This window comes from Pollachius pollachius (genome assembly GCF_949987615.1).
Source record: "Pollachius pollachius genome assembly, chromosome: 20".
In the NCBI taxonomy this organism is placed as follows: domain Eukaryota; kingdom Metazoa; phylum Chordata; class Actinopteri; order Gadiformes; family Gadidae; genus Pollachius; species Pollachius pollachius.
In genome coordinates this window covers 1,472,669-1,493,326 of record NC_136953.1, presented here as the reverse complement: position 1 = coordinate 1,493,326, position 20,658 = coordinate 1,472,669, and the positions used below count along the sequence as shown (strand labels likewise).

Genomic DNA, 20,658 nt, shown 5'->3' with positions numbered 1-20,658 from the left:
ACAAATCACAACTCTCAACAATGATAAAAACATGAACTTTAACCAAATGTACAGGAAGCCACACATTCGCACTGACGCAACAAACACACAGGCATTCGTACCGACGCGACAAACACACACTCGCATTCAGACACGGACGAGGACATGAGCACGCGCCGCTACCGCGCCGCTGCCGGGCCACTGCCGTTAGCAGCCAACGTCGGCACACACACAGGTCCCGACACGCACACACAAACTCTCTCAACACCAACACATCAACACACGAAACTCAAAAGCACCGATACCGACCTGAAATACATATAACAAACAGAGACACGGGCACATCACTTCCTTCCTCTCCCGACAGCACGTGGAAAGAGGACGACCGCAACGCAACCCACTCCGTCGCAAATTTTCGGTCGGCAACCGGCGCCCCGCCTCATACTGCCCCCTGCTGCTCGTAACGCTAAATTACTACTGTGCTCGCAACACCATGAACCGGTTTTCCAACCTCAATTCATTCAAATATATTTGAAATCAATGTGATCTCTCATGGGCATCACAATGGCATGGGTCTATGTACCAAGTTTGGTACATATGATATGTCATATGAATGATATGTCAAAGGGCTGCTGAGATATTGGCTTACTTCCTGTTTGGCGACTTTGCAGTCGAATTTGATTGGCTGTCCCGGCCAAACGGTTCTGAATTTGATAAATCGGTCCAAAATGTTTCATCAAGCATGGCCTGATAATCATGTCTGCCAAGATTCACGATGACTGGCCAACATTTGTGATAGGAGATGCATTTTGAAGGTTTTTGACATAAACCAAGATGGCGGAAAATCCATCACGGTGCAAATCGACGACATAGGGTGCGTTGAACTCGGCTTGGATCAAGGAATCCAATGTTCTCCCATGAAGACTCATTCACCAATAAACACGAATAAAGATTTATTTTGAATGATAACATAAGAGAGAATATTTTGCATGACAAATCTTTGGCGTGAGCCCCATCATGGATCCAGGACGACGTGTGGACTTGGCATATCCTGCCAGGACTAGCAGGGGCGGAGCCTTCCCCTGGACCGGTAGACTGGGGCAGAGCTGGTGGTGGTGGGGTGGGAGGGAGAGCATCGAACGAAAAACCTAAGCAGCAAAGAACACAGGTTAGACTACTCTTTATAAAGCAGGTGTAGGCAGGTGATTGGTAATTGGCCAACTAGTGAGTGTGAGTTGAGTCCTCCTGGTAGAACTTGCGCTAAAGCTTACATTTCTCCCATGAAGACTCATTCACCAATAAACACGAATAAAGATTTATTTTGAATGATAACATAAGAGAGAATATTTTGCATGATGAATCTTTTGAGCCCCATCACGGATCCAGGACGACGTGTGGTCTCGGCATATCCTGCCAGGACTAGCAGGGGCGGAGCCTTCCCTAAAAGAAGGACGTAACGCTAGAAATAAGTGATAACTCGGCATGTCCTGCCAGGACTGGCAGGGGTGGAGCCTTCCCCAAAAGATGGGATATAGCGAAAGGGAGTAATGAGAACATACATACCCACCATATAAAGGGGGCAAGGATCTATACTGCTTCTGGAAGAAAAAGGCATACCCAATGTACAACATATTAAGAGTCAGGTAGAAAGGGAAGGAGCAGAACAGGAAGGGAGAGAGAAGGGAAGTAATTAGAAAGAAATTAAGGAAAGATTAGAAACCAAAAGTCATTAAGTCCAAAAACAAATCAGCACAAACCAATCACCTGCAATCACAGATACATCTCCAACACTCAATACGATAGGTGAATCAATTGGTGCATGGTGAAAAGAGGAATATGAATGTAGTATAATGTGTCAGAATCATTGTCTAATCCCAGGTTAAATTGAAGGCACACTCTAGCGAAGTGAAAGAATGCAGGTCGTCTGAAGAGGAAGAATGTATGGCAGTAAATATTTTGTTTCCCCGGAGACCGAATGGAGGAATGCAAAGAGTAATGACTTTCTCCCATCACAATGTGTTTTTAATCTCTCTCTCTCTCTCTCTCTCTCTCTCTCTTGAGAGCTGAAATTCTTGGTGTAGAAGGATCTCTAGGCCCTGAAGGAGTGCAGTGCCGGTTCTGCTTCGGGATCCCGTCCTGGTGAACATGATGGAATGGCTCTGTTACGCACTAAGTGATTTGTTCGTACCAATGTGTTTCTATTGTAAACCCTCATGGGGGTTACTAGTGTATCTGTTAGGTGTTCTGTTGTATACCATCAAGGGGGTAACTCCAATCTATCTTCCATCTCTCTCACTATCCCTCTTTCTCCCCTGCATCTCACTTTATCACTGTCCTGTTCATTTTTCCCCTCTCTCTCTCTCTCTCTCTCTCTCTCTCTCTCTCTCTCTCTCTCTCTCTCCTTGTTTCTGTTAACTCTCACTTTGTCGGATGTTTGTCTTTCCCGAGCCCAGGCTGTAATCCAGGAAGGCTAGAGCGCTGCATTGCTATGTGTATTCCTGATTGGCTGACCTTTGACCCCCTGTGTGTTCATGTGGCCAGTGTGTTGTTCTGGTCGGAAGGAAGTAAATGATATGAGGGCTGAATGGAGGGAGAAGGAGGGAGAGAAACAGAGGTATTTTACAGCTCTGTTCTCCATGTCGTTCACTGCCTGACGTTTACAGCTCCTGTGGAAAGAAGCAGCGCCAACCCTATGAGTCATAGCTGGCGGCGCTCGGCGGGTCCTTCTCTACACCCCACATCTTTCCCTCCTTCTCCTCATTTCCACTCTAAATCTCTCTCAATCCGTCCTCCCTGTTGCCTTGTCCCAGCTCTGTTTTTCTCTTTGTCACTCTCTCATCTCTAACCTTTGTCCGTCTCGTCCTCTCTGTCTACTTCTCTCTCGCTCTTTCTCCTTTAACCTTTCCCCCTCTCTACATCTCTCTCCCTCTTCCCCTAACTCAATCTCTCGCTCTCTCGGCCTTATGCATGGCCACCAGGGATCTTACAGGCTCTCCCACGCTCTCAGGTTCAACCTTGCCAAGTTCATGGACAGTAAAGAAGCCCACAGAGCGAGGCCGTTCCCGCCAAGTCCTGGTTCTCCGCTGGCAGACGAGGAGCTCTCCCTCGGGCTCTCTAAAGACCCAGCCTCCTCAAACGCTTTATCAGCGCTTTTTCCACCCTTCAAAGAACTTTCTTGAAAAAATAACCATTCACATTTGTTTTTGTCCTACTTATCCCTTTCAATTGCATTTTCCGACAAAAACTGCCAATTTCTCCCCAAAGTCATTCCTTTGAACAAGTTCTTTTTTTTTTTGCAAAGGAATTACATTATGCCCGCATCAACCCACAACCCCATTCCCAACCTCAGGCGCCCCTCCTCCCACCGTCATTACCACCACCACCATGTTTACGTTGGAATATCCAACCACCCAACATTATTCATCAGTTGTAGCGAGGTAAACTCACAGACCACTGGTTTGGCAGAGTTAGGGTATGCCAAAACCGTTGTAACGGAAGAGTAAAGTGGGCATTTTGTGGGTGGATGTCCTGGGAGAGAGACCTTGAGACGCCAAGGACCTCACATCAGGAAGAAGGAGGGAATGTGGAGACCAGATTCAAGCTAATCTGTTAAGGCTAGCTAGTATCTAGTAAGCTAGCTAACTAGGGAGGAAAGGAGAAAGGGCACAAGGGAACAGGATTGCAATAATGAACATAGTGATGTTAGTGATTATGATTTCCTTGCCAGTTGATGTGATATTTATCTTTACAAGGGGTTGGATCGATTTATGGAAATCAATTGGTCTGTTTTGAGCTAATCTCGGGTTACATTAAATAATATTAAAAATTAAGGACATCGAAGTAATTGGGCTGCACGATTTACAAAATATAATAATTATAATTATTTGGTCCGATTTCAGGGTGGTGTTTATTTAGTGTGATTCACAGATTATCTATTCAATTAATATTCTGTTATGCCTACTGTAATTAAAAAACAATAAAAATAAAGCAACTGCTAAATTGTAACTGTTTGTCATTTCAGTATAATGTGTAACAGGCATACAGAATCAGTTGTGCATGACATTTTAAAGGTCCCATGGCATGCTACTTTATGGATGCTTTAATATAGATATTTGTAGCCCCCAAACACAGTATTTAAAGACGTTCCCGAAATTCAGCCGTGGTGCAGAATTACAGCCACTTTCCCAAACGCGCCATTTGTTGTCTGTAGCTTTAATGCAAATGAGGACGAGCGAGGTCGGTCAAGGAGGAGGGTGGGGTTGTGGCGCTGAGCAGCTTGCAGCCACTGTACCAAGCGCTCTGTTTACAGTGGTGTATGGCGAGGCGCACACAGCCTTTAGCCGTGTTCTGTAAATATTCTAGAACACACGGGAGTCCTGGAGCTCTATATCTAAATAATATCGTATTATATATAGATATCTCTATCATATGATATATATTATCACGGCCAAAAGCTGTGTGAGCCACCAGACGATATTATGAATCTCAAACGGCCGCGTCGGGTTCTCCGACGTCTCTGGTTCTTCCACGTCCACATCAATCTGAAGTAGGCACGGTGCGAGGATTCCAGTTGTGGATGGGCCAGGCCAATTCTGGGTGGTCCTTAAATTAAAAAAGTTATAAAATCCTTGTTTAACCTATTACAAGTGACTGACTAATATACTGTTATATTATCTGTTCATAATAGCTTGATGCTCTTTAAATATTTTGTTGCATTCTAAAAAAGTTTCGGTGCATAGGACGGACTTATCCGCGATCGCTCCTTAGGCCTTTTTACACTGCCAAGCCGGTTCGGTCGTGGCTTGGCACGAAGGAACGTTCCTCTGCGTCTTTCTCGTAGATCGCACCTTTCAACGTCTTTGTTAAATGTGACTGCATCACCTTCTCTCCCATGATGGTCAGCAGCTCGCGGACTTCACCGTCTCTCCAGTTAGAACTGCTCATGTTGATATCGCTGCGTTATTGTCTCTGTTGTAGAGACAACGCAGCAACACCTCTACCAAAGCCCCCCACACCCCCTCTTGTGCTGCAGAGCGTCTAATCGCATTTACATAAAAAAGAAACCGCCAGTGTGTAGGGTCTGTGAGTGTAAAGACTTCTCTTGGTACTAACCAAAGAAGAGCGCTTTGGAATCTACATTATGCACCATACCTGGCTGTGCTTTAGCGCATCACTCTGTAGACCTAAGGCCTATAGACTGTAAAAGTGGTCAGGAATCGAAGATTTCCCACATAGTTTAGTTATGCTCGTATAACATGAGGCAGACTATTTCAGAATTCTGTTTAATTGTTTTAAGTTTTCAACAATATTTCAAAATCATTGGCAACATCCTGAGTTTGGATTATTATACAAAGAAGATGCATACAATTGTAGCCTAGGCTACTACGAGATAATAATTAATACTATAGCCTACCACCAATTCACGGTCATCCAGGAAGATAACAGCCCTTTAACGCAAATCGGATCAAGCATCAATATCAACAAAGATTGCTGCATTGCAAAAATAAAGCATTTCAGATTTTTGTTTTTGTTTTAAAAAAGTTTTGGGTGGTCCTGTCTAACAGTGGATGGTCCTAGGTCCGTCAGGCCCACCCATAACGCCGTGCCTGATCTGAAGTAGACTGAACCACGACATGGAGGAGAAAGGGATTGCTGCCCGTGATTGTTGACCGCGGTTGTCTCCCGCCGGAGCCTCGCTGCCGAGGGACCACCGCCTCGGCAGCGATGAGGCGGTGGTCCCTCAGCATCGGGAAGCAGGGTTCAAGTGGGAGACATTCGCGGCCAACAATCCCTTTCTCCTCCATGTCGTGGTTCATGTACTTCAGGGAGTCAAAGCAAAAGTTTTTTTCCCCCAATTCTTTCTCCACCATGGCTGAGGTAACCCCCACTACGAGTCTCGTTGTGGAAATACCAGAGACGAGAGTCCAACGTGTTATGCGCCATAACACCAACAACAGAACGGTTATCCAAATAACAAGGAAGTGTGCAACACTTGTGTTACAGTCCTGGAGCTCTAAATAATATCATATAATACATAGATATCTATATCATATAATACATATGATCACGGCCAAAAGCTGTGTGCGCCTCCAGATGATTTCGTCGGGTTCTCCGACGTCTGTGGTTCTTCAACTTCCACATCAATCTGAAGTAGACTGAACCGTGCGCTGCCTGCTGCCCGCTGCCGGGTGGTGGTGCTTCGCGGCGGTGGTGCCTCGCAACAACCAACGGCAGGCAGCATGTCGCAGTTCATGTACTTCAGGGAGTCAAAGCCAAAGTTTCTTTCCCCCAATTCTTTCTCAACCATGGCTGAGATAACCCCAACTACAGTCTCGTTGTGGAAATACAAGAGACGTCAAAGAACCCAAGTGTTATACTCCATAACACCAACAGCACACCACAACACTTGCGTTACAGTGTGTGTAATCACACACATACACACACATACACACATATGTGCCGCTCGCATGGTCGTGTCGCGACCGTGCGGAGGCCAAATAACATATTTTATTAATATTAATAATATGGATGATGAAGAAAGGAAGAACTTATATCTCAGAAACAAGTGCTTCACAGCTGAACATACAGTCCATTGTATTGGACACAAATAATCCCTACTCTTCCATCAGAGAGGTGGAAGCCAGTGAGGACATTCCACATATGGAGTTGAGGCTGTTTCAAGTCAGTTTGGGTGGTTCATTCCGGCTTGTTCTGAATGACTCTGCAGTATACAACGTGTTATGGAAGAATTCATATGTTGTTTTGTTTTGATAATTTAAGCTTTGTTTTCTATTAATTGTATTATCTAGCCACCCATCTTTAACTAGTGTTATCTAGCCCTCTTTGTTAATTACCTTTTGCCTGAAGCAAATTGGTCACAAAACAACAGGGACCCCTCATAAAGATATCTGCTTGGCAAGAATGCATGATGCAGATAGCCTTGATGTACGGGGAAGGGCCTTACAGAGAGGGGGTGAAACTGTATCCGCATTCCCCTGAAGATAACAGAGGGTAAAACCGTGCTCCCTCTGATGTGAGCCTTCTTGAGTGGGGTTGAAACTATGTTGGAATACTCAGTGTTCGGGGTTTGCTCTACTAGAGAGCAGACTGGTATGGGCATACATTAAATAAGGTTATTCTACTTCATTTAAGAATGCTTGATTCTGATTGGCATGGAGGAGTTGACTTGTGTGTTCTACTTGCTGCTGACTGAGCACAGCGTCATCAAATAGTAGATCAATACGCCGCTTGTATTTTTTGGAATACTTGATTCTGATTGGCTGCAGGGTGTCCATTAATCCCTGATATATGAACACCTGCTAAGAAGTTCCAGTCAAATTGTCCGTTCAGCCTTCAAAACGAGAGCTGGTAAATTGTGAGAAATGCATTAAACTGTAATCCAATACAAACAAGTAATAAAAGTTGTTTGTATTGTCTCTGCGTGAGAGTGTGAGAGTGGAGCGTGGCAGCGCCTCCTGTGTTTCAATGTTGTATTGTCATGGACGTAAATTTAAACACCAGCGCACGGGCCACATTAGATTGATTGTCAGAATTTATTGGCGGACCTGATTAAAAGTCGTGGAGGGCCGTGTCTGGCCCGCGGGCCTTGATATTGACACATGTGCCCTAGAGTATCTGTGGTATAAAGGCTGGGACGAATTTCGAATTATAAATACATACAATCTATAACGTTATACAATCCATAACTGGCTCATAGCTCAGCAGACTAAAATACCTCCCGTTGCCAAGTCGTAGCTTAGGTCCGTCCTATTTACTGGAGGAGTGAACAACGTTTCCGTTGCATAAGAGCCTTACGGGAGGGTAATGATTGTTCCAGGTTTTACTCAAATCCTCAGGCGTTACCAGGGAAACTAAATTATGGCATGTGAAAAACGTTATATTTGGATTGTAAAACGCATGAAAATATAAATGAATGATCTTAATTTCTTTTCATTGGCAAGTGACCATGTTCAGGGGCGTAGCACCAAACTCTAGGCCCTGTATACAAGAGGTACTGATGGGGGGGGCGGGGAGATAATACCCTTCAAGGTGTCCAAAACATATTTGTTCCATCGTAATTAAAGGGGACTACTTTTTGAGGGAGATGAACTCAAACAGAGTATACATTTAATAAGCATGCAATGTGAATAAGAAAAAGCATATTTATTAAAGTATTTGAATTGTTTTATTATGTTCTTAGCAAGAAGTAGAATAAACCGGCTCGCGGAAGGTTACCGCGAGCCGGTTACGGGTAAGCCGTCCACGAGCCGGGCATATCAAACTGTTTATTGCCCTGCTTCTCGGTGATTATCCCTTACTTAATTTTCTGCAACTATGGGTACATATCTTTGCATTTAGAAGTCTCATCTGTCCTTGACACAATATCTCAAAAAGAAATTGACTCGAAAATTGCCAAGTCATCTACTCTCCCATCTACTCTCACCCCCCTTCTTTAAGAGTGATGGGACTTTAATTGATGGTTATTTCCATAACGAATAACTTTTTCCCATGATCCTAACCCTGACCTTAACCACGCATCCTCAAACTCATGACTATCGTTACCATTTCCATTTGTCATGGTGATTCATCTTTCCTGTTGATCCCACTCTCTCACGCCCACTGTAAGAAGTTTGGTGTTTTTTAGTCCAAGTCACAACTTGCACAAAACTAGCCCATATTGGAGATAAATATGGACGGTTGCATGAACATGATGGTGTCAACATTTTGTCATTAGCCACTGATCCTTTGTTCGATCTATTGACCAGACTCAACGCCAATGTTTCACAGATACGTTTCTGGTTATCTTAAACTATCAGCATTTGTGATGCTTCGAAAAACTGCTTGTCATCCCATGATGAGATTCAGTACTTTGCCGTTAGCAATGCATCATCAACCTTGGGGTTTAGGGGGGTCCTGTTGGGGGGGGACATTTCTGCAACAACCATTGCAAGATGGCACGTGTAAATACATGTTGGATATTTACTGTAGAACCGCAAGGGCACTCAGTCACACGAGAGCACGCATGGCGGTGCAGTGCACGACCATGAAGGCAGGATGGATGTGTCGTCTGGTGGGATCCACAAACACACCGCTTATAGAACGAGGACGCCAGCTGGATCAAGTGGTACCCCTTATGAAAGTGCATGTGTATGAGTGTGTGAGGGTTTGCATTGAGTGCATGGTGAACTCTAAATGGAGGCAGTTGGAAGCACCCAATGTTACACAGATCAATTCTGGTTATCTTACACTATCAGCAGTTGTGATGCTTGGAAAAACTGCTTGTCATCCCATGATGAGATTCGGTAGTTTGCCGTTAGCAATGCATCATCAACCGTCGCCTTCCGTAGCAATTGCTGGTGGTTACAGGACACCGCATTTATTTAGAGAAGCTCCAACAGCCCCACTCTAGATAACTGCTCTGTATTGAATGCACACAACATATCATCTGCTTTACGAAAGGTTCAACAATAATATAAAAGTCAGTTGATTCATGTTGACAGCGGTTACTATGGTGTGGAGGAACTGAGAGTGTTTTCCCCTGCTCTAGGTATCTATGCCCTTGTCAAAATACCACAAGAGACAGAACATCTGGGGTTCCAAGCCCTGAAGGCGAGTAAAGGTTGTCAGTATGATGCGCTGGCTTTCTCCCCGGGCTACGAAGTAATGTTCAGCAGTTTTCTGATTCTTTTTTTGAAACACTCGCAGCCTTTAAGAAATATGCAGATTAATATTACTGCGGTGTTTGTGTGTCTAAATTATGTTGGAAAATGAATGAAAATGTAAAAACAAAGAGAAGGGATTGGATTCTGGATATGCATCTGTACACATGCAGCAGTTCAGCGGGGGGGGGGGGGGGGGGGATATCTATAAAGGTTTTGAGTTTACTGGATTAAGATTGGATGGGTTTTTTTTGATTGACTTGAAGGAAGACATGACAGAATTTCCTCGGCCCTCAAAGTCATTCAGAATTTCTCATGTGGCCCCAGATGGAAAATTACTGCCCACCCCCGATCTACAACGAGAAACATTAAGGGTGATTATTTGAAGTGAAATGAGCTCAAATGCAAAAACTGGGTGAAAACCAATGATTTGTTTTCATCAGATTTGTTAATCTCGTCCAAAGTAGTGCATTCCATTGATTCCCTCATGTTTCACGGTTGCTATGGCTTTTGGAAAACCTCTGCAGGAAGCGTTGATTCTACTGGTCTGTGTTCATATCCTGTTATGACTGAATGCTGTGAATGCACATGTGTTGATGCACACATGGACAGATGTACTGCACGCACATCCAAGTGCCCAAGAAAACTCTCCCATTCCAGCTGAACACCAGTTTTCTGATATATGATACTGTGCTTGTATATTTCAGTTATTGACACACATGTCCTTACTTTGGGTTAACTTTGGGGTCCATCTGAACTGTATTAGAACTTTTCTGTATTGAACCAAAGTAGCAAATACCAGTACATGCTAGGGAGAGGATCATATAGGATTTTTCTGATTCTGATTTAAAAAAGAAAGGCATCCAGTTTATTAGAAAGTCTAATTCATCTTTATTTCCCCCCCATTCCCCAAAATGAAAACACAAATTTTACGCAAAACAAAACAAGATCCTACATTAAAGAAACAAACATCAAACAGCTAGACAAGTACATTCCCTTTCTAGTCACCATAGGACTGTGTGTGTTTTTGGCAGTGCCTCACTTTTCTCGTGTCGGCATTTGAAGGAATGGCTGCTGGCGTTTCACTATACGCTGGGCTTGTTCAACGGCTGTAAACACTGCTGGGTGTGGGAGAGGAGGGGGGATCCATATGGATCAGGTCATTTGACAATCTATAATTGTTTTTTAAAGTGGCAAGCCTTGTTGCCTTGTGAAGATGGAATGTAGAAAGACTCATCACATTCACTACTAAGGTTAGTCCTGCAAATACTGGTTTATTGATTATCTCTGTCCAACATATTCATATATGACTTTTGTTTCATCATGAGAAAAAAAACTAAGAAAAAGGAAAAGAAAGCTGTGTAGTTGACTGAAACAGCAAAATTCAAAACAGAAGGACCTTTGAACTCCTTCATCCAGATCAAAAATAAACAATCACAAAACGACATAGCACCAGAAGGTTATAACAAATCATGCAGCAAATTGTGTTGCTTTCTTCCTTCACTTTATTTCTGTGAAATAGACTACTTCAAGAATGGTTTGGGTTTAAATCTTCTCTCTTCGAATGTTGTGTGGAATCCAGTGCAGCCACCATTGATTTGGTATCGCATCATAGCTTGGTGTTTCTCCTCTGAGGCGAGGTTGACCTGTTCTCAATGTCCTATGTCCTTATCGCAACATTCATCCTAGGTTTCAACGCGGCTGGAGAAAAGGAACAGACATCACATCAGATATATACATGGCCTGGAACAAGAATGCTGTCATGTAGGACGGCAATGTTAACTGTGAATCCACCCACATGTTATGATTTCCTGTCACTTGGCTTAGTTAGCAAACATGTGGTTCAACATGTCTGCTCTGTGTGTTACCGCTCTTTACTACAGATGATGTGGAACCCGTCTTTCTCAGTGTATATTGGTATGTAAACTCTCTTGTGTCAACGCACAACCTCTCCTTATTTCCATTACACGGAAGGCACTTGGTTAACACACTATTATCAAAACAGGTGCAGGTATATAGGCCAGGATAAAGGCCACAATGTGTGTTGCAGATGGGCGCAAGCCAGGGCCTGACTTGCTTTCAAGAAGGGATGAGGGCTTTACCTGGCTTCCCACAGGTCTTCTGACACTCCACAAACGTGTCGAAGCGGTTCCGGTTGCCGCCACAGCCGCCGTACCAGAAGCGTGTGCAGCTCTTGCTGAGGGCGTCGTAGTGCCACTTGAGGACAAACTTGGCACAGGTGCCTTCCTCTTTAGGAAGCTGGCAGACGTCCACCACTGTGGTCGCCACTGGGTCAGATGGAGAAGAGCAGTTAGTACAAAGCTTATTAGACAAGAAACCAGAAGAAGGAACAATGACTATTAATCTAGTAAATGAGAGTGGGTAATTGCTAACATACTTGCTAGCTAAAATAAATATAGCGCTATGGAGCTAGTGAAGTTACTTAAAACATAAAAATGTGTTGGCTAGATACATTTAACTGGCTTATACAATAATAGGAAGACACATAACGTTGAGAACCAGTTGTACATTTAAATGATTCCTGGTTATTTTTCAGTTGATCTGAGTTTAACCCTGTTGCCAGCCAAAGTGGTTAAGTAAACTTATGGTTAAGTATCAGTTTTCCTTGGCTCTAAATGCCACTACCTCTAATGACCCTTGGCTCTAAAAAAGGGAGATAAAAAAGTAAAACTAAACAGAATACATTACAAGATTTAAAAAAACTTTAAACAAAGCATTTCTCTATTAAAATGTATGCTTCAAAGTTAAGGGATGGTTTAAGTAACCTCAAAGCCATCTTACAGGTTTCAGCTCCACTTAGTCTATGGACAATAATTAAGGAAAGTGCAGCTTTCGACATAACAATGAGCTAGTGAACAATACTTTCCATTCATTTGCGTCTACACTTATGACCTTGGCTTCTCCTGGGAATCACTAAAGAATGGCATTGGTGCTTTTTTCCACTGCTGGGCCTTAGACTGGCTCCATGGTTCATTTTGGAGGGAGGAGGATTGGGGGGGCAAGTCCACATAAAAAAGGCCCTGTTGTCCTGCTCATTGAAGGCCAGTGTAGCTCTGCTGGAGACAGTATGTCCACATCGATTTTATGGATTTGGATTTGATTAATCAAATATTGATTAGGAATGATTCAGACATTTTTGAGTTTTACTCATTGTCTGGATAATTGTGTTGTACAAACAAATAAAGAATCAACTCCCTTTTAGATCCTTTTTAATCCTAGTCTCACTCTTTCATATGTCTCCTCCATCCCTGCTCTATTATATCTTTACTTTACATCTACTCTTTTAGCGTGGTAACATCTCACAGCTACGTCTTCACCTCGCTGCACCTCTCACCTGGAGATGGGAGCAGCTCCTCCACTGGTTTGGCTGCAGGTGGGCTGTACTCCACCAGCACTCTGGCAGAGATGCTGGGCTCCATCTGGGCAGCCGTAGCGATAGGGGTATCTATCTCTTCAGTCAGAGAGGGAAGGACGGCCACCTGTTCACCTGGGGCTGAGATGATCTGTACGGGTTCAGCCTGCTGTTGCTCCGACACTGTGAACACGATAACACGGTGTCATACCCTGTCTACTCCCAGATGTCCACCATCTCCATCCACCCAGAATTGGCAAGGTATATTTTCTCTCTTAAAAAATAAGTACACCTGTACCTCCATTCCGGACATCATCTAGTCCTATATGGTGTCAGAATAAGTTCTTTTCATACGTCGTTCTTGTTTTAAATATCTAGAATGAGAGCTCCTGCTCTCAAAAAACTGGTGAGGCTTTTAAATAGTAATATTTCCCAGCCCACAGCCTGCATCAGAGACATACTGTACAATAGATGACACCAGTTCTCTGGAAAGTACATCTGAAAGCCTACATTTTTCCACATGCCGCTGGGGCCTTACAGAACCCATCAATGTGGCTGAAGCGGAGGCAGTGCTTGATGAGATCACACCGCTGCTATGACACTGGTTGTGCTGATCGCCTGGCCACTCACCTGTGCTTGGGCAGCTGCTTAAACAGAGGGCCTCGGTCTCGAACCTATTCTCATTGCCTCCACAACCTCCGTACCAGAACTGGGTACAGATCCCGTTCTTTTTGTCAAAGAACCACTTTGCCTGATAGTCTTTGCATGGCATTCCAGGGTCATAGTCAAGTGAGCATGGATCTGTCAGTCCAGTGACTAGAACGTGCAACAAACAAAAACAACACAACAGCGAGGATAGACGACAAGACAGACAGACAAGGGGAGAAGATGAGTATGAGTGAAGACCGTTTGGACTACCAACCTGGAGACGCTATCGGGATGTTAATGATCTTAATGACACCAGTAAAGTCAAACTTGTAAGAAGTTTAAGATAAAAGCTAATCATGATCAGAGGTGAATCAGGCATCTAAGGTTGAGTGTAATGCTGAGAACAACGGCATCATCGAGAAAAAGGAAATGGCATTCAAGATGGTATTAGCATCCAGAGAGAGCTGAAGTGAGTTGCATCAAAAAGCGATGACGTGATTTGGTGGGCAAAGGTGATGTAGTCAGGAAAGAGTAAGTGCGCTACGTGCGCTAGGCAACCATTACAACAGTTATTCTAGTAGCAGTAGTAGTAGTAGCAGTTTGGGGTTAGTTCAGTCTTTGAGCCATGGTTGTGTGGTCTCCAGTTCCATCATAAACGTCACCATCTGGCCCTTAATCCCCTTAAAGTCAAACCCTTAAAACTCATCAAAGCGCCTTGGCTTCACACGCACTCAACACTATCAAACCTAGTTTTGTATGATTGAGCACTGAGCATCGTAGTATATTATAGCATATATAACAAGCGTGCTTATTCATGTAAGATTCATAGAACCCATATGTCTTGAATGAATAGAACAACGTTGATGGTTAATCATAAATCATCTGTCATGCAATGGGCATAGAGGACGGCTGTAACAAAAGGACTTTCTCAATTAACACAACATTTTACAGCAAAACGTTTGATGGAGAACCTACCCAGTGCTGGTCATCATGAAACAGAATAAAACATGTGGTAAAATAGTGAACAATAACAATAAAGTAGGAACAACAATACCAATAGCTAAACACATCAATGAACCTTCAGAGGCATTATTTCCATCATTGGCTTAAGATAAGTCCATCTAAATGTATATTTACCAAAGTTGGGTCTATTTTTCCAAGTGTTGATGAGTAATGTACGTTTCAAAGGCTATATTCTTGGCTAGGGACTAGGCCCTCCATTAAAATCAGTTTGTTCGGAGTAATGAAAACATTGATGAAGGAAGGCTACTAGGGGACAATTAAATAAATTCCGTTGGGGCTGGGGGGACTGACAATAAAAACCAAATCAACTGGGATTATTTGACACTATTATTGGCTCTGCAAAATCAATGGCCTTGCCCAGATTTAATCCAAGCCAGCTATATATAAAACAAGCCCTATTAGTGAAACAATCCCATCAATCATAGATATCATCTCAAATTTCTTATCTCTTATGGCAGTGGTTCTCAAACGTTTTATACCGCGTACCACCTCAGAAAATATTTGACTCCCCAAGTGCCACCATTATGACCGATGTTATAACTATAACAAAGTACAGTAGCGTAGGCCTGCTGCCCTATTCAGCTACGCACAGCTCAAGCAGGAGGCACATTTAACCATTGTATATCAACAACCTTTTTTGAAAAAGCCTAATTATTATTATAAAATGATTACACTCATGAGAAGGCTGAATGTTCGGTTGTAAGATGACTTTGGTTCGGTTGTGTGATGCAATGGTGTCATGGATTTATTTCTAAGAACATCACCACATACCATCACATACCACCTGTACTCAGTTCACTGTCATTGTACAGTTCTGCTCAAGATATTCTCCTCCTGTCTGCACTTCACTTCCAAATAGTTCCCACTAGGAGCCATAATCACAGTATTTTTTAATTGCAGCACTTATATATTGCCGTCAGTTTAGCTTGTAATCGTGGATGTCTATGAAGAAGGCTGATATTGAATCAAAAATATTACATGGAAGGCAAAACTTTTTTTGAACCCCATTTTTAATGATCTCATGGTTAATGTATTTCCATTCATACTAACATTTTGATACCATGTTTTAAATGTTTTAAAAAAATATATATATTTTGTGTACCACTAAATAGCGCATCGCGTTCCACCAGTGGTACGCATACCATAGTTAGAGAACCACTTTCTTATAGGGTTTGTGATGCTTCAAAATGGAGAACTGGTGCACGTTTCACACAGCACTATATGATTTTGAAGAGGGAAAAGTCGACACATGCACTTGTAAGGTCCGGGTACTCACCAGTTTCTGGTTTGTCCAGGGGTGTGTTTACCATATCAGAGCCCATAATTGGACTGGCAGGCTTCTGCTCGGCTGATTCTGTCAAAACAAGAGCAACAGTTAACAGAGTGGCTAGAGTCCGGCCATGGGCCTCAACATTACATATTCATGGAGATATCCTGAGCTTCCCCCAAGCGATGGGAGAATCGACCGAGAAGAAGCAGTTGGGAAATACAAGAGTGGCAAGAACCAAATATGATATTGAATACAGATTAAATATGACACATTAAATATAGCATTACTTTGTGTTTGGATTGTTGAGAAATGTGTAGCCAATGCAGGTAATTCTACTAAGTTCTATTACTAAAAATGTCAATATTGGAATTGGATTGTATTCTGTACCATTTCAATACAACACAAGTTTTGAACATGGTCAAAATGACTTTATTCAAGCTTTAATAATATTGCAAGGTGCATCATACGGTTGAGCACTGAAAGAAGGTTCCAGCTTTAGGTAATGACCTAAATAGAAACAGAGTTCCCCCACTTTAAAAGTCCCCACTACACTACAAAGGCCTCCGACCGATCCCCGGCTCTTGTCTTACTGGTGGTGAGGATGCCCTTGTGGGTGGAGGTGACCAGTCCCGCGGCGTTGTGGGCCGTTACCACGGCGTGGTAGGTCTGGCTGCTCTCTAGGTTCTGGAGGGAGAACTCTGTGTCTGACACATTGGTCTTCACCACCAGGAAGTGGTCGCGGAGCCGGGTCACCACCACCTGGAAGTAGGCCGAGAGCTTGGGATCTGCAGGGGCCCAGCGCAGCTTCAGACCGCTGGACGTGATGTTGGTGGCGTGCAGCTCGGCCGAATCTGAGGGCGGTTGGACAAGTTGGTTAGAGGCACTGGACAATTCAGCCTCCCACAGAGCACAGGGTGGAAACCAAGTGGGCGTACCTTTGTGCTTCCTCTGATGGGCCGCCTGCTGGTGGTCATGCTCCTTCCTGTAGGTCCTACACAAGGGATGGCATGATGGGTGAGCAGCAGAAACATCTAGGTACAGTGGATGGACCTCAGCTATGGAAAGGGTTTAAAGACTCACTCATCGGACTGGGATGACTTGAAGGGGTTTTTGAACGGTTGGTCGTTCACAAACCACGTGCAGTTTCGGGACACTTCCGGGGACATGTAGAAAGCGTTTTCGACTGAAATAAATAACAGAAGAGGAAAATAATCCATGTTGTATCCAAAAAGAAAACACAAACATGGAAACTGTATTACCAGTAACATTCAATTCAGATAAATAATCCCTCAACCCGAGGGGCAATCGTGACTGTGGTAGGTGTTACGGATGGGTGCTGTGACCTTACTGCTGATATACTTGGGCAGCAGCTCCCCGAAGTTCTGGAGGTGCTTGTCGTAGAAGTGCGAGATGCTCTGGATCCTCTTGAAGAACACGTCCGACGGCTCGCTGGCCATGTGCGACAGGACCTTGGCGTCCCCGGCACTCAGTCCGCCACCCACGCCCAGGATGACCAGGAAGTAGCCCTTGCACTTAACCTCGGTGGCCACGCGCACCAGCGCGGCCTCGTGCTCCTCCACACTGCCCGTCACGAACAGCATCAGCACCTTCCGGGCGCGCTGCAGCGGCACCAGCTCCAGTACCTGCTCCACCGTCTGCTCCATGGCCGCGGCCAGCGCCCGGCCGCCCTCCAGCTGGGGCGTCTTCTCTAGCAGGAAGTTGACGATGTCCTGGCTGGAGCGGTGCTCCGTCAGGCCGATGTCGGTGCGGATGGCGGCGCCGCTGTGGTTGCGGAGGAACTCGTAGGGCGCCTGCTGGACCACGGCCACTCGGGCCTGGTGGACCGACGTGGTGGGCTCCGAGGACACCTCCAGGTGCTCCACGATGTGCGAGATGTAGCGCTTGATCTCGGTGAACACCGAGGGGTAGGTGGTCTCGGAGCTGTCCACCACGAAGGCCATGTCGATGTCCACATCAGTGGTGGAGGAGCGCCGGTCTCGGCTGCTCGTCGGGGGCACATAGTCGCACATCTGGTCCGGAGCGCAGGAGTCTGTGGGGGGAGGATAATGCATTGGCTTTATCTCACGTTATTGTTATGTTTCCTATTATTCCCAACTGGTTTTATTTGTAAAGCCCGACTACATTTCATGTGGTTTGAATGGAGTGCTTCAGTGCTGCAGACGCACAATGTGTTTCCACTTACAACACAATAAGGGCACTGTGCTGGACGACTAAGGTCCAAGCACTATGTTGGTGATCTGATCCACGGTGTGTAGGAGCAGCTCTTACCCAGGCACACATGGCAGCTCATAATCTTCTGGAAGACGGAGTTGAACTGAGCACTCCCGGCACTTGGCAGCACCAGCACTTGAGCCAGCGCCGTGTTGTTTACCTTCCAGAACCCAAACAAGTAAGTCAGCAAACCGCCAATACACGACAAAACAACAAAGTCACTTATGGCATCCCAACAACCAAAGTGACATCCAAATAATTTACGGCAAGGCAATTTGATTCGTATATCTCTTAACAACAGTTACTGTCGCAGAATACGGTTTGTTCCTTGACTCCTCTCTAATTATCAAGGAAGGAACCTAGAGATGAAACCCAGAAGAGGGTCCTCCCCTTCCAGGGAAGAGGAGGTTACAATGGTTGCCAAAGTGGGCCGATATAACGGCACAAACAAGCAACAAGCAACACGGCGATGAAGGGAGGGTTACCTGCAGAGCTCTGCTGAGCGCTCTGTCCTCGCGGTTCACCAGGAACACCGAGGCGATGCCGGCGTCGTACAGGCGCAGTGCGGCCGTGCTGATAGGCCGGCCGTCCTTGATCGGCCCGTTGACGAAAAAGACGGCCACCTTCCGCATCAGGAACCCGCTGCGCACCCTCTTGAAGGTGTTCTGCGCCAGGAAGTTCATGGCGGTGTCCAGGTTGCGCTGCTTGCGGGTGGCCAGTGCCTGCAGCCCCTCGATGCGTTGCACGAGCGCACGCTTCTTCAGCGCGTCGGCGAAGCGCACCTCGGTGGTGACCTCGTTGTTGTAGAGCGTGAGCGCCACGCGTGCACCGCGTGGGCAGTTGCTCTCGGCGATGGTGATGTCACGGACCAGACGCAGCACGGTGTCGCGCATGTTGTTGAAGGCCGGGCGGCCCACGCCGTCCGAGACGTCCATGGCGAAGGCCAGCTCGGTCGGGTACAGGGGGCACTCCTGCTTGCCTATGAGCATGCGGAGAGGTTACCGCTTCTAGCCCTGTAGTACAACCTTAGCAGTGTGTGCACAAATAAAGATCAAAGACGACGGTTTGCCTTAATTTGTCTTACCGTAGCAGCAAGCTGAAATGAAGACAAAAGCCAAAACAATTAGAAGAATAACCCCTTAAAAAAGGTGAGACAGTTCATCATGGCGGGCGGTAGTTAGTATGCTAACACGCTGGACTTACGACAGTTGTCTCTAATCTTCTTGACGAGGTCACATTGCTGGAGAGAAGGAGAATGAAGAACAGATGTTTGAAACACATCAAGAGCTGATAACTGGACGGCTTTTGGTCTTGTCATCCAACACGTTTGGTGCATTGTTTGAGAGTTGGAGGCATGGAAGCACATACCACAACGCCGGGGCCTCGGGGTCCTTTCTCGCCCTGGGGGGAACACAAGCAGTGGTGTTACACAGCTGCAGGGCTCTAGGCCCAGTGTCGCCCATGGACAGGTCTTAAAAGGCATTGTTGTAAAATGGACCGTCCGAACAGAACATCAGCGGAGACCACAGAGCACACACGCACACATACGCGCTCATGGAAAAGTTCACAATAATACGGTTTTAACAAGCAATGAGGCTCAAGGCCACTTGAGAGTGTCAACCGCTGAGCCCTATGGACTCCCAGTGCACTGGATGCTACGGCGCTCTGTGGAGGATCTCGAATGTGAAGGGCTTGTCAACAGCTGGCGCCGTGTTACTCACATAGGGACCGGAGTATCCACCTTCTCCCTTCTGTCCTGACGGTCCGAGGTCCCCTGAGACGCCCTGCACGGTACACACACACACACACACACACATGCGGTTATTATAGCGTACCTTTATATGGATATGCAGGGTGCTTTCTGCACTGTGTTATTGAGGCTGTGTTATAGACACAGCAGGGCCCGGGGTGTATACCACAGAGTGTTGACCATAGCGTGGTCCACAGGGGGGCCACCACTTACCCTCTGACCGCGGTTTCCCTTGGGTCCTGGTCCACCTTCAAGACCTGCACCACCACCTGCACCCTGCTCAGAGACAGACAGGGAGAGAGAGAGAGAGAGAGAGAGAGAGAGAGAGAGAGAGAGAGAGAGAGAGAGAGAGAGAGAGAGCGAGAGAGAGAGAGAGAGAGACACACAGAGAGAGAGAGAGACACAGAGAGAGAGAGAGAGAGAGAGAGAGAGCGAGAGAGAGAGAGAGAGAGAGAGAGAGAGAGACACAGAGAGAGAGAGAGAGAGAGAGAGAGAGCGAGAGAGAGAGAGAGAGAGAGAGAGAGAGAGAGAGAGAGCCAGAGAGAGAGAGAGAGAGAGAGCGAGGGAGAGAGAGAGAGCGAGAGAGAGAGAGAGAGAGAGAGAGAGGGAGAGAGAGAGAGAGAGAGAGCGAGGGAGAGAGAGAGAGCGAGAGAGAGAGAGAGAGAGAGAGAGAGAGAGCGAGGGAGAGAGAGAGGGAGAGAGAGAGAGGGAGAGAGAGAGAGAG

The 20,658-nt window shown here is 45.5% G+C and overlaps 1 protein-coding gene across 1 annotated transcript in view; it reads right to left on the bottom strand.

Annotated features, from left to right (window-relative positions):
• Positions 1-10,896: 10,896 nt before the first annotated feature.
• The window catches only part of LOC307090796 (collagen alpha-3(VI) chain-like), an 85,075-nt gene continuing 75,313 nt past the window's right edge, over positions 10,897-20,658 (bottom strand). Inside the window, exons 31-45 of the mRNA XM_079757571.1 lie at positions 20,148-20,210; positions 19,906-19,968; positions 19,553-19,585; positions 19,388-19,424; positions 19,269-19,280; positions 18,670-19,163; positions 18,242-18,344; positions 17,301-18,002; positions 17,033-17,135; positions 16,888-16,943; positions 16,543-16,803; positions 15,959-16,036; positions 12,994-13,194; positions 11,741-11,926; positions 10,897-11,339 (exon numbers count right to left, since the gene is read on the bottom strand). Of these exons, the coding sequence (XP_079613697.1) occupies positions 11,299-11,339; positions 11,741-11,926; positions 12,994-13,194; positions 15,959-16,036; positions 16,543-16,803; positions 16,888-16,943; positions 17,033-17,135; positions 17,301-18,002; positions 18,242-18,344; positions 18,670-19,163; positions 19,269-19,280; positions 19,388-19,424; positions 19,553-19,585; positions 19,906-19,968; positions 20,148-20,210 (2,433 nt within the window). The 3' untranslated portion in view covers positions 10,897-11,298. The remainder of the gene's footprint in view (positions 11,340-11,740; positions 11,927-12,993; positions 13,195-15,958; positions 16,037-16,542; positions 16,804-16,887; positions 16,944-17,032; positions 17,136-17,300; positions 18,003-18,241; positions 18,345-18,669; positions 19,164-19,268; positions 19,281-19,387; positions 19,425-19,552; positions 19,586-19,905; positions 19,969-20,147; positions 20,211-20,658) is intronic.